Source organism: Mytilus galloprovincialis, chromosome 6 (assembly GCF_965363235.1).
Source record: "Mytilus galloprovincialis chromosome 6, xbMytGall1.hap1.1, whole genome shotgun sequence".
Lineage (NCBI taxonomy): Eukaryota > Metazoa > Mollusca > Bivalvia > Mytilida > Mytilidae > Mytilus > Mytilus galloprovincialis.
In genome coordinates this window covers 30,599,556-30,614,608 of record NC_134843.1, presented here as the reverse complement: position 1 = coordinate 30,614,608, position 15,053 = coordinate 30,599,556, and the positions used below count along the sequence as shown (strand labels likewise).

The window sequence follows — 15,053 nt, the reverse complement described above, 5'->3', positions numbered from 1 at the left end:
TAAAAAATAATAGTTACAGTTTATGCATTAAATTGCCATATCAATTTTGTTCATAGGTACGTCATGCCGTAGGAGACTTTTCGGTCTTCATCGCCATTTGTTCAATGGTTCTAGTTGATGCACTACTGAGAGAACCAACTCCAAAGCTATCCCAGTATGTGCCAGCTAAGATTCAGGTTTGTTTAATACATTTCTTTTAGATATTTAGATATGATATATGTATAACATATACGCTGTCGACGAACCCGTTTTAGCTCCTTTTGGAGATCATGAGATTCCATTCATTTTGTTCATCTTGATTTGCCTTTTATAATTGTCCATTGGCAAACGGTTGCCTTTTTGTATATTTGTAAATAATCAGTAAATGTTCTTAATATTGACATGTGCATATTCTGTAATTCATCTTACATCTTATAAAAATAAACTCATCATATATACCAGGATTAATTTTGTTTATACGCCAGATGAGCGTTTCGTCTACAAAAGACTCATCAGGGACGCTCGAATCCAAAAAAGTAAAAAAGGCCAAATAAGTTCGAAGTTGAAGAGCATTGAGGATAAAAATTCCTTAAAGGTTTGTCAAAATTAAACCTTTTATTTACACCACATTCCAAGCATTCTACAGATTGTTTTGTTAAGATTATTTATCCAATATTAAAGCTTTCCTATATTGGAGGAAGGGAATGGTTTATAAGACCTTACAACCCTTCTAATCCTTGGTGGACTATGTTACTAGCAGCTTTACCAGCGTTTGTAACTTTAAAGGGGATTTTTATGGACCAACATATTACAGCTGTTATCATAAACAGAAAGGAAAATAACCTAAAGGTAAGATTGCATGTCATTACTGTCTGGATATCTTTGGGGACTATTTGTTTTAATGTATTCTAAAAATAAAAAGATGTTGTTGCCAATGAGAAAACTCTGCGACAGAGACAAAATGACATAGGAGTTTCAACTTAATTTCACTGTACGGTCTTCATCAATGAACAAAACTCTTTAGGCATAGTCATCCATAAATTGTCATGCAATGACAAATATAAATCATGCAAACGGGAAAAGTAACGGACCGATGTGTGTACAAAACAATACATACGTCTGAGTCAGTGACAACTCTACAACAGATGTATCCATCGGATCGCCATCAATGATGGTGATACATGGCTGTGTACATAATGTATATACAACTCGTCTAAACATCAACCGAACAATGTTAGATCTGTAAATTTCCTTTTTTTTTGGTTCCTCCCTCGCCGGGATTCGAACCCATGCTACTGTGATATCGTGACACCAATTCGCCTGCACTGCAGCCGTCCCGCTAGACCACACGACCACCTGGGCTCTCAAAAAAGAGCTTTCGCTGGCCGTGTGTTACCTTTCCTCGTCAGTTTTAATCCAGCGGCGTACTACAGTACATGATATATAAGGCATGAAGATGTTATTGTTACAGATCAGCTAAATTATCTATAGTAAAGGATCTTACAAATTAATGTAATATACAGTCACAGAAAATAATTATATTTATAAGTACGTCTGAGTCAGTGACAACTCTACAACAGATGTATCCATCGGATCGCCATCAATGATGGTGATACATGGGTGTGTACATAATGTATATACAACTCGTCTAAACATCAACCGAACAATGTTAGATCTGTAAATTTGCTTTCGCAAATTTTTGGTTCCTCCCTCGCCCGGATTCGAACCCATGCTACTGTGATATCGTGACACCAATTCGCCTGCACTGCAGCCGTCCCGCTAGACCACACGACCACCTGGGCTCTAAAAAAAGAGCTTTCGCTGGCCGTGTGTTACCTTTCCTCGTCAGTTTTAATCTAGCGACGTACTACAGTACATGATATATAAGGCATGAAGATGTTATTGTTACAGATCAGCTAAATTATCTATAGTAAAAGATCCTACAAATTAATGTAATATACAGTCACAGAAAATAATTATATTTATAAGTACGTCTGAGTCAGTGACAACTCTACAACAGATGTATCCATCGGATACATCTCTTATTATTTTTTTGTCATATCATAAAAACTAAATACTAGCCAAAAAGTAATTTAAAGTCGCATTATCGAAACCTAGGTTTTTTAATTCTCTTATATTACTTGATTTGTTTCACTTGACTGGGCGGAGTTTAAACAGTTGGCTCATCATAGACCAATCTATCTATAGATAGGTGTTTCGGGATAAACTCAACAATGAAGTGTCCCGTTATTTAATAGTTACATCCCAGCTCATTTGTTCTAACGAGGGTGATCTAACACGGACACACCAAGTCCGAGTGGGATATTAACTATTTTACATCCCAACTGTTTTAGATTAGACGAAAAACCAATTACAATTCATAAAATCTGGTTTAGAACGCCACACAACCATTATGATGTATACCCTTTATGACCCCAATTACGATAAGTAGATATCAAACAGTGTCAACTTGCCCCACTTGCCAATCGGCCCACACTATAACGTCACTATATAAATAAATCGCCCCACTGTTGTTTACCGACTCGCCCAACTTTTGAAAAAGTGTAAAATCAAATTGAACAATCAGTCTAAAAACTCACTTATTAACGAAAAAGGTTTAAACCCCACTACATAAAGGTCTGCTAACTCGCCCCACTTATAAATCTTGCTTCCTTTTAGTATGTTAAATTACTGTTAGTTCGAAACCAGTCATCCTGGTGTAGTGTCGTATGCTAAAGGTCTTGAGTTCAAATCCCAGCATATACACTGGTTTTTTTCTACGTGAATTTTGATAGATAGTCTTTACCGTATAATTAATTATAAGTTTTATAGTGGATCTGACATTCCCGCCAAAATGTAACAGAACAAAGGAAAGCATGCATAACAAAGAATCCCAAACTGGGGTGATCTGGTAGGGGTGATCCGGCTCATATCACCCCTGTTAAAACAAAGGAGCTGGGATGTAAGGTCATTGATCCGGTAAAAAATGTAAACACTATACGTGTATTTAATAGTTATCTCACACGGACGCGGTGTGTTAGTGTAAGATCACCCCGATGGCCGGAGGCCAGAGGATGATCTAACACTGACACACCAAGTCCGAGTGGGATAACTATTTTACATCCCAGCTGTTTTAGATTAGACGAAAAACCATTTACAATTTATAAAATCTAGTTTAGAACGCCACACAACCATTATAATACACTTTATATATTACTATTTGATGTATACCCTTTTTGACCCCCCAACACGATGAGTAGATATCAAACAATGTCAACTTGCCCCACTTGCCAATCGACCAACACCATATCGCCACTTTATAAAAAAAAATCGCCCCACTCTTGTTTACCGACTCGCACCACTTTTGAAAAAGTGTAAAATTAAATTGAACAATCAGTCTGACAACTCACTTATTAACGAAAAAGGTTTAAACGCCACTACATAAAGGTCTGCTAACTCGCCCCACTTATAAATCTTGCTAACTTTAAGTATGTTAGATTACTGTTAGTTCGTATCCAGTCGTCCTTGTGTATTGGTATGTGTCGTGACTTAATATGCTAAAGGTCTTGAGTTCGAATCCCAGCATATACACTGGATTTTTTCTACACCAAATTTGATAGACACTCTTTTCCGTATAATTAATTATAAGTTTTATAGTGAATTTGACATTCCCGACAAAATGTTACAGAACAAAGGAAAGCATGGGTTGATCTGGTAGGGGTGATCCGGATGATCCGGCTCAGATCAAAGGAGCTGGGATGTAATCGCAAGGAAAATAGTGAGACACAGCCGTTTATTTAATTGTTAAACGGAGTTTTAAAACATGTTATAATTGTCACATTTAAGAAATTGTGGATATGCAAGAATTTCCATGACGACCGCAGTTGCAAAATATGCATATTCCGTAATTCTATAACGTTTTGAAACTTTTTTATTCCGATTTTTGTTGTTGGTTGAGATGGGGCAGTGGGATCATTTGCAAATAGTACTTCAACCTTATGGATTTCTTTTATTGTACAAATGTACGGCAAGAAGAATTTTCTTTAAAGATTTTTCTTAAAGATAGAGGTCTCAGTATCAAATTTTAATAAATTACAACCAGAATTATCAGAATATCTAAAAAATGATTTGTGTATTGTTGAACCTTAATCTCTCTCTTTATCTAGTTTGTTTTAAGTGTATGGGGCGAATGGGATGCTTACACTGTCTCTCTTTCAGTTTGATTGTTCTATATTTTTACCCTATTTTGATCTACTTTGATCAATTATCTTTTTTTAACAAAGACAATGTTGCATGACTGCCAGTGAGACAACTCTCTATAAGAGACCAAATAACACAGAAATTGAAACTATAGGACACCCACCGTATTGCCTTTAAAAATGACCAATTCCAATACCGCATACATAGTCAGATATATTTAAGAAGAAACAATATGATGTAAATATCTGATTTCCAATATACTTTTTTTTTATAATATTAATCTTACAATTAGACATTTTTAAAACAGAATAATACATCAGCCGACACTGTTATATACTTAGCATATAGCATATATATATTTTTTTTATTTGACAATAACAATCAAAACCAAGGAGTAAACAAAGACTCACAAACCAAAAAACATTTACATCAACAGTTACAAATAATTAATAAGAAACAACATGAACTCCACTAAAAACCGGGTGCCCTGGAAGGGTAAGCATTTTCTGCACCGTATACAGCACTCTTCGTGTTATTTATTTGTTAAGTTCGAAAAATTATTCTATTCCACCAATATCATACACTCATTCTTTTGTAAGTTCGTTTGGTGACAATAATGGGTGATTAGAAATCAAAAGTTATTATTACGGTAATCATTCTTATCACACACAACTTCTAATAAACTGTTATTATGCAAATTAAAACGTAAGCTCCGCCCGATCAGTTGAACTAACATTGGTAATACACATATATTTGTTTGCACTTATCTAATTATTCTCTAGTTATTCTGAAATAACATCATCAGATGTGCTCGAGTCAAACATACCCAATTGTAAATAAGGGTAATACAAAATGTTTAAAGCAAAACAAACAACTAGGCAGATTTACGTGTGAAGTGTAGCTTTCGACAGTGTGGTATGTTAACTTCACTGTATAATTATTTATTTGTTTGTACCATCAAGTACAAGCCAACTTTTGACTTCTGAAGGTTAATAACAATCAAAACATTGTTTTACATTAATTTCTCTCTAGTTGGTTATGCGCATGTATACCACCATTCCCCGTGTGAAATTGAACAATCGCCTTAAAGAAATAATCCACAATGCCTTTCAACATAAAAATGCTAGCATACGCTATAAATTTATTACTTTGGGATTTCATAAGGCATATTTCGTTAATAGTGACAAACAAAAAGGTAAAACATGCTACACAGAAGAACAAGTGGTCAGTATGTTGGAGTTTCTTATCGACAACATATTTGTTGAGTTTGGAGGTAGACTTTTCCCAACAAATTGTCGGTATTCCTATTGGAACAAACTGTGCGCCTCTTCTTGCCGACCTCTTCTTATTTTCTTATGAATCGGAGTTCCTCCAGACACTTGTCAAAAACAATAGGATCAAAGAAGCCAGATTATATAATTTCACTTTCAGATATATTGATGATGTTCTTTCCATAAACAGTCCGAACTTTTCTGATTGGGTCCTACTAATATATTCCCCAGAACTAGAGATTAAAGAAACAACAGACACGGCTTCTTCCGCCTCATTTTTAGACTTATATCTCGAATTTGACTTACACAGTCATCTCAGTACCAGAATCTATGACAAACCAGACGATTTTAATTTTGAAATCATAAAATTCCCCCACCTTAGTAGCAATATACCAACTTCACCTTTATATGGGATATATATTTCCCAACTTATTCGATATTCAAGAGCTTGCAGCTCCTACTCAGACTTTGTAAAACGTCATCAGTGTCTGAGTAGAAAGTTGATGAACCAGGGGTATGTCAAAGAACGTCTCGTCCTTTTTCTAAAAAAGTTCATCGGAAGGTACCAATTAAGACCTTGTTGATAAATATTCCGTATCAACTTCACAAATAATACACGATGGTCTTGATGTACAGATTCTGCGTACTGACGTTGTTTATCATCTTAACAACGTGTTTTATAGTTCTTTCATTTGTCTTTGTTCTATTATTAATATTACTTTTACTGTTGAATGGTTTTGTGTGATATCCGTTTGACGTGGCTCGGTACTTATACATCTCGTCAATGTGTTTGTATTGTCTTTCATTTTTTGGTGGCGTGTTTTGTATGTGCTACTGTTTGTATTTCTTTGGGTCTTATTACGTGACTCTGTACTTTAAAAGATCCCGTCAGTATGATATTGTTCTATTTTATGTCATAATGATATATTTCTATTGTGAATTACAAAATACGTGTGAACCATAAACGTCAAAATCATTCAATCGCGTAGTGGAATTACTATTTGTGGATTCTTATAAATTCTATATATAACTTTTGGACTGTTTTCAATCTCAGTCTATTTCTGAAATTTATTCTTACATACTTTTGATTATTTAACCCTATATATATGCTAACATTGCCTATGTAAATTTCAAAATTGTTTGTATGCACATTGAACGACAATTTATGTGACGTATAACATTTTCTGACGTCAGACACACAAATCAATGAATGTGTTTGTAGATAGATGTTTTTGTGTTCTGTTAAATTGTTCCTTTTAAAATTTTTATACGATAAATTCTATATACAACTTTTGGACTATTTTCAATCTCGGTCTATTTCTGAAATTTATTCTTACATTCTTTTGATTTTTTAACCCTATATGCTAACATTGCCTATTTAAAATTTAAAATTGTTTGTATGCACATTGAACGACAAATTTATGTGACGTATAACATTTTCTGACGTCAGAAACACAAATCAATGAATGTGTTTGTAGATTGATGTTTTTGTGTTCTGTTAAATTGTTCCTTTTAAAATTGTTATACGATAAATTCTATATATAACTTTTGGATTATTTTCAATCTCGGTCTATTTCTGAAATTTATTCTTACATACTTTTGATTTTTTAACCTGCTAACATTGCCTATGTAAATTTCAAAATTGTTTGTATGCACATTGAACGACAAATCTATGTGACGTATAAAATTTTCTGACGTCAGACACACAAATCAATGAATGTGTTTGTAGATAGATGTTTTTGTGTTCTGTTAAATTGTTCCTTTTAAAATTGTTATACGATGATGACTGATGTACCCATATTTTGACTATTTTATATATTATGTCTGTTTAGTTAACGCATCAATGTAAATATAACGGAATTTGATGAGACTGTCTTCAAAGTGAGAGGATTAGCGCTATAAAACCAGGTTTAATTTATCATTTTCTACATTTGAAAATGACTGTGCCAAGTCAGAAATATGACAGTTCTTGTCCATTCGTTTTTTGATGCGTTTTGTTATTTGATTTTGCCATGTGATTATGGACTTTCCGAATTGATTTTCCTCTAAGTTCAGTATTTTTGTGATTTTACTTTTTTTTTTTTTTATATATCGATTTTGTACAAATCTTCTACCTTTTAATATACAATAAATCAGGGGTGTCTAAGAAATTCATAATTTACAGTCTTACATACATTGTATTCATTCTTGCTTGGTTTCAAACGTACTAATTAAAACAAAATAGACATTTTTATTATCATCTTTTACAGAAAGGTTTTGGCTACCATTTAGATTTGACAGTAGCAACGATATGCATTGTGGTGTGTTCTTTATTCGGTCTCCCTTGGCATGCTGCTGTCACAGTTCCATCAATCTCACATGCAAACAGTCTCAAAATCAAATCCAAGTGTATGGCAGCGGGTGAGAAACAAGTTGTACTAGGCTGTAGGTGTGTACATATATATCTATATAAGTTCCAAAAAAATCATGAATTATGTATTACTGTTCAATGAAATATACTCAAGCACAAATAAAAAAAAAGTTTCATCAGTACTTCCGAGTAATAAATTTGACAGAAGATTCACTGTAGTACGGTAATTTATTCCCATGATTTATGTATTGCCTATAAACAAAGGCAACAGTAGTATACCTATTAATTTGATTTTGCTGTATTTATATATATTTATATGTTCAAAAATTTCATAACATTGATAGGTCACCGTGCATTTTCTAAAGCTACAGGTCGTGACAAAATGACACATTTTGTATGGATTATACAGGTAAAATCACCATTATGTGATTAGAAGTTAAACTAAATGATAGAATTGTAAAATAAAATACAAGAAGATAGCTTTTCTAAAGTGCTTTGAAAATATCAAAATTCAAACAGAACTTATCAACACTTGTACAAATATTAAAATTTATAAGTTATAATCTTATAAATTTGTTCTTTTAAATGCAAATTCAAATTAGTTATCTGCATTTCTGCATCAAATTTTGCTAACTAGATTGAAAATCTGGACCTTAGATTCTCTGCTTTTGCAATCCAAGATGGCGAAAGAAACCCATACCACCTTAATTCAGGTATCTTTTATTAGCTTATTTACAGTGTATATGAGCTCCGATTGAAACGGAGGTAGCTTATTATTACATTTAATTCATTAACTTTGTTTGTAATTCATTTTTGGATTTGGCAGTTAAAATTTTGTATAGCTGATTATGAGTATCTCATAAATAAACTCATCTTAGATACCAGGACTTAATTTTTACACGTACGTCAGAAGCGCGTTTCGTCGACAAAAGACTCATCAGTGACGCTCGAATAAAAAAATGTTTAAAAGACCAAATAAATTACGAAGTTAAAAGTTATTGGGGACCCAAAATTCCTAAAAGGTTTGCCAAATACAGCTAAGGTTATCTATTCACGCGGTAGAAAAGCCTTAGAATTTCAAAAATTCAAAGTCTTGTTAACAGTTAATTTACCAATATAAACATGTCAAATGATAAATTAAGTCAACACAGAATACAAAGTTGCTTCATAACATATAAAAAATATTATTGTTGAAAATAACAATATTTATTTTTTCAATCCATAATACAGTCATATGTCAAATAAGGGTATTGTACGAGTATTAAAAGAATATGATAGTTTTGATCCCACTTTGAATTTACGAAAACTTGAATACTAGCTCTTTAATCTAGACAAATCAAATATGCAATAAAAAGTGTACCCTAATGTGCTTTTTTGAAAGATAATGGGTCCAACTTTAACTTTAAAATGACTAATGCTTGTACTTTTTTTTTATCCTTTGGACATAAGTTTTTTCTTTCAAAAGATAACCATCAGCGAAATTTTGCCAAAAAAAGGATGATTTCTTTAAATGGAATGGAGAATGGAAATTGGAAACATGACAAAGAGACAACAACCCGATCAAAGAGCAGAAAGCATGCCAACAATTGGTCTTCAGTGTAGCGGGAAAAAAATCCGCACACGGAAGTTGGCCTCATTGGACCCCTAAATATATATGTGTACCAGTTCAGTGAAAATGGACGTCATACTTAACTCCGAAACATACAAATTACCTAAAATAAAAGAAGGAATACAAGACTAACAAAAGTCATAGACTCTTGATTTGGGATAGGCGCAAAAATGGGGGTTAAACATGTTTTGTGAGATCTAAACCCTCTACCTATACATCAACTCAATGTAGAATAGACTAGCACACATTATACACACGTAAAACACATGTTGTGTGAGATCTAAACCCCTCTATCTACACATCAAGTCAATGTAGAATAGACTAGCACACATTATACACACGTAAAACACATGTTGTGTGAGATCTAAACCCTCTATCTATACATCAAGTCAATGTAGAATAGACTAGCACACATTATACACACACGTAAAACTCAGTTTAAAAGATGTCTACGTCCAATGTCAGAATAGGTAACAAAAGAAACTAGGCAAAATGGCGATGATACATAAATCAACAAAACACTACTAGCAGTTATATAAGTATACTTCAAAATGTTGTCTTGTTTAAAACAGCTTATCGGTCATCTAATCATAACAATTAGTACCAAAAAAAATCTGATAATAAATTTTTTAAATAAGGCCTTTTAGAGTTAAATATTTGTTGGAAGTACTTGATAAATTGCATGTTTATATTGGTGATTTTGAATTTTTTTAACCATGTTGTCTCATATTCCTTATTAAGAAAAATTCACACATCCCGTTTATCGTCAAGTTATCGGAATTTCAATGATACGTACTGTGCACCACATATTGCGGACCTGTGTCTGTATTGTTATGAGTCACAATTTATGACTAAAATCAACAAAGACCAATCGAAATAACATCTGTTAGAAAGAAAAAAAATTAACAATACTTTTAGAAATTTGGATGATATATTGGCTCTCAATAATGAAAACTTTAGTATGAACACTAAAAAGATTTATCATGTTGAACTAACTTAGAATAAAACTAATACTAACAGTGAACACTGCCTTTTCCTGGATCTTGATATCTATATCATTAACGGGAATCTCAATACCGAAATTTATGATAAAAGAGATGATTTTTCATTTCCTATTGTTAATTATCAGTTTTCAGATGGTGACATTTTCTTGTCATCATTTTATGGTGTTTAAATATCTTAACTTGTACGAATCGCTCGAGTATAGAGCAATGTATAAGATTTTAGCAAAATAATCTATGTATTACTGAAAAACTATTACACCAGGGTTTTCGATATTACAAACTAGTCATAACATTTACTGAAAAAAAGTAAAATCACAAAAATACTGAACTCAGAGGAAAATCCATTCGGAAAGTCCATAATCACATGGCAAAATCAAATAACAAAACGCATCAAAAACGAATGGACAAGAACTGTCATATTCCTGACATGGTACAGGCATTTTCAAATGTAGAAAATGGTGGATTAAACCTGGTTTTATAGCTAGCTAAACCTCTCACTTGTATGACAGTTGCATCAAATTCCATTATATTGTCATCGATGCGTGAACAAAACAAACAGACACAATAGGTAAAAATGTCAAAAATAGGGGTACAGCAGTCAACATTGTGTTATCATCTTAATCACTATAAAAACAAATGTAACGAAGAAGCACAAAAAGGCATACATCAAATTAACATCCTCATTTAGATTATGTTATACGATTTTATTTGTCTATGTAAAATGCACCCATCAAGGAAGGAGGGTTTTCAGTACTGGTGTAAAATTGCGCGTTTGAAATTCGCACAGGTAGACTTGAATTATTTTGTCGTTCAAAGTATGACGGGATGCATAAATACAGTCACGCAAAATAAATATAACAAAAACTGACTTAACAGTTAAAGTAATAATAATAAGTAAAATAATAGTGTGGTTCAAAAGTATGACGGCCAGAATTTTATTCTAGGTATTAGAACGTCATTCGTAAATATAAATCAACACTAAGGCATCTTATACGTTCAGGTATTTCACAACCAGTCTTATATGGTAATATTCTTTACAAAGCACAAAATATGTCGGTATTCACCTAAAACGCTAACAAAACCTTTTAACTTATTAATAAGTGAATCAGTATTAAATCCAAAATATGTCATCTGCAACTTTCTTCTTACAATATTTGATAGAACTTTTAAGCATTCATCAATCACAAACTCTCACTGTATCAAGTAGTTAGTATTAAAAATACATTGTTTTAGGGAACAACGTCTTACTCTGCTAATTGTCGGAATCCTGAACGGGTGTTCTTTTTATATGATTGACATATTACAGGTATGTAATGGAGTAATACGTAATTTGTTTACAAAATATGATTGAGTGTTTGTTGCTTAACGTGCTACAAATACGAGGCAAAATCTTTCTTTATGTATTGATAAAGAACATCTTTCTACACAGGAAAATGCCTGTACCAAGTTAGGAACATGTTGCCATTCTAATAAGAGACCTCCGTGTTGAATTATCCTCCAAGTTCGGTATTTTTGTTGTTTTGCTTTTTGATTACATCAATAAAGTCAATTCACAGGCACACAAACGCACATTGATAATATGCATAACATTGAGAAGTCAAATGACGGTTTTCAACTAATAATATGTTTCTTTTGGTCATAAAATCTTGTCTTTCAACTTCACAAAATTATTTTGTTTTTATCGTGCATTTAATCAATAGATTGTACAATAATGTGTCATTGTGCATGTATTATTATGAAACATTAAATAAGATGAGACGTTGTCACATCTTAAAATTTTCTAAGAGTTCCGTTATATACTAGTATGTATAAGTCACATCCATGGCGGGTTCAATATCTAAAGCAGATTCCAAATCTGTGGTAAATATGACGTCACGCATCCAAATTCTTTGGCAGATTGTTTCTTAATCAAAATCTATGGCAAATGTACGAACAGAGGGGCATATCCATTACTATTTGTGAAATTGATATCTCATAGCGGCCATCAAAAAGTGAAGGCTAAAATAGCATTTCCTTAGTGAGGAATTAACTTACACTGAAACAAATTATAGGATTGTGCCCTAGGAGAATAAAAATTCCTACTATGTACATGGTCCATTGACAAACCATCAGGCAGATTGAATGATAAGAATTAAACCATTTGCCTTTATTGCAATATTTGTCTGGGCGTTAATAAACCTATTTTCAACTGATAACGATTTGATAGAATGTTGTGATTTCATGTCAACCATGTTTGTCACAGTTTCATTTATTTGTTAGACTCAAATCGACGTCCGGTCTCTAATCGACGTTCGATCCTCAAATCGACGTCAAAATCTGACGTCACATTCTCAAATCGACGTCCAAATCTGACGTCCCATTCTCAAATCGACGTCCAATATTTTGATCCTCAAATTGAAGTCCAAATCTGACGTCACATTCTCAAATCGACGTCCAACATTTTGATCCTCAAATCGACGTCCAAATCCGACGTCACATTCTCAAATCGAAGATTTTATTTTGGTTCTGTAATCGACGTCCAATGAGACGACATGTTTTTACAAAACGAAGTCCAATTAATTGTGGTCTTCTCTAATCGATGTCTTATATCAATGAATAATAGATAACTGCACTTACACTTATAAATGCAAAAGCTGATTTCAGAGGGCACCATTTTGTTGGAAAAAATAAGATAATGATATAGGGAATTACTGAAGCATGACTGAAGCGTGCCCCCATCTTAGGCACTCAGTGGGCCTCTCTCATGAAAATTTCTGGACCCGCCACTGGCATGTAGCATTTTGTAGGCATCTAATGACAACCAAATTTCAAGCATTTGTACCTACCTTCCATATAGATTTTTCAATCCGAAATAGGTATAAACATGCATATTGAAAATTATCTTGAACGAAGTTAATCCAATCGACCTACATTGTAGTGTGGCATTCCTGTTCATATTGATAAATGACATGCATGTTAGTGTAAATCGATTAAAAAAAAAAACGCAGACAGAACTGGACGACATCTAGAGGGCAGTATTTAGTCTTCAACCTTTTTTTTTATTTCGCTATAATTAAGTTAGGTTCCCATATCCCGCTTTGTTCCTTTGCTTTGGATTTTTCTATGTAATACGACATGTCGCCACAAAATGTATCAGCGTTTGGATCTTTGCCTGTTCTCGTTTGTTTTTCTTTTTCTTTCCAAAGCAGATCAAAACAGTATCCTTCATTAGGTAGTGTGTCTTGCTCCATTGATGTCATTTTATAAATTTATGACGTCATTGCTGCAAGTCCATAAAACGGACGTCGATTAGAGAATCAAAAAAAAAATAGAGGGACATAAAATTGGCCGTTGATTTGTAATGTTATTATATTGTGACGTCAGAATTGGACGTCGATTTTGAGGAACTATTTACTCGCCAAAATGTAAAATAAATTAAGGACTGTCGTAAATGCATAACATTTATGTTATATCAATTTAAGGCGCAATTAATAAATAAGTAAGCCGCCTAAAAAATCCAATAACAACAACAACATGTTGTGATTTCATCCCAACTATATACGTTGACAGTCTTAGCCGCTGTCATATACATGTATTAACAATTTTCTCCCTTTCTTGAAATATTCTATAAAAATCTGTGCCATTATTGATTAGGGGATTATGGCAGGACAGCACGTATGTCCCTTCTCTGGATAAAATGAAATATATTCCTGTAAACCATCAAAAGGGGAAACGGAAAGTGTTTCCTTGTTTGTAATACGTTATGAGCTCCGGCATTATAGCGTTATTTCGTGATTCACTTCTTGTTTCAGCTTGTGCCCGTGTCTGTTATGTATGGTGTATTTCTATATATGGGAGTATCAGCTCTGCAAGGAATGCAGGTAATTAGATATAGGGAGATGTGGTACAAGTGCCAATGAGACAACTCTCCAAGTAACAATTTATAAAGTAAACCATTATAGGTCAAGGTACGACCTTCAACACTAGTGTAAACCCATTCAAACGTGAAAACCAACGGTTTAATCTATAAGCCCTTTACTTATACTATGTTACATATTGAAAATAGTTCAGCTTTCTAAGGTTTTGATTATTATAAGTATTATATTATTATTGAGTACTAATTTCTGTGCATTGGTGATGATAACAAACTGTTATAGTATTCGAAGTGTTTTAAATAACATGATGACTTCTATAACAAATCACGTTCTCTCACATGAATCGTATTTCCCTCTCACGAAAGTGTTCGTCTCAATCACTCATTAGGTTTATGACGTATTGGATGACGTCAGCATTGTAAAAGTTTAGAACCTAGATAACTTTACACATCTTATTATTCCTATGTTATTACAAACTCCGAAACAATCGGAACTATTCGTTTTTAGCTCACCTTGCCCGAAGGGCCAAGTGAGCTTTTCTCATAACTTGGCGTCCGTCGTCCGTCGTCCTGCGTCCGTAGACTTTTACAAATTTTTTCTCCTTTGAAACTACTGCGCTAAATTTAACCAAACTTTGCCACAATCATCATTGGGGTATCTAGCTTAAAAAATGATCTGGCCAACCAACCAAGATGGCCACCATGGCTAAAAATACAACATAGGGGTAAAATGTAGATTTTGGATTATATCTCTGAAACCAAAGCATTGAGAGCAAATCTGATATGG

At 33.4% G+C, this 15,053-nt stretch overlaps 1 protein-coding gene across 7 annotated transcripts in view; it reads left to right on the top strand.

The window, feature by feature from the left end:
• The window catches only part of LOC143079345 (sodium bicarbonate cotransporter 3-like), a 43,714-nt gene that overhangs the window by 12,696 nt on the left and 15,965 nt on the right, over positions 1-15,053 (top strand). For 5 of the 7 annotated variants that reach the window (XM_076254604.1, XM_076254605.1, XM_076254606.1 and 2 more), the window contains 5 exons: positions 57-176; positions 661-828; positions 7,700-7,878; positions 11,647-11,719; positions 14,205-14,273. In XM_076254604.1, coding sequence (XP_076110719.1) covers positions 57-176; positions 661-828; positions 7,700-7,878; positions 11,647-11,719; positions 14,205-14,273 — 609 coding nt within the window. The remainder of the gene's footprint in view (positions 1-56; positions 177-660; positions 829-7,699; positions 7,879-11,646; positions 11,720-14,204; positions 14,274-15,053) is intronic. The other 2 variants (XM_076254608.1, XM_076254610.1) reach the window with 1 other exon arrangement.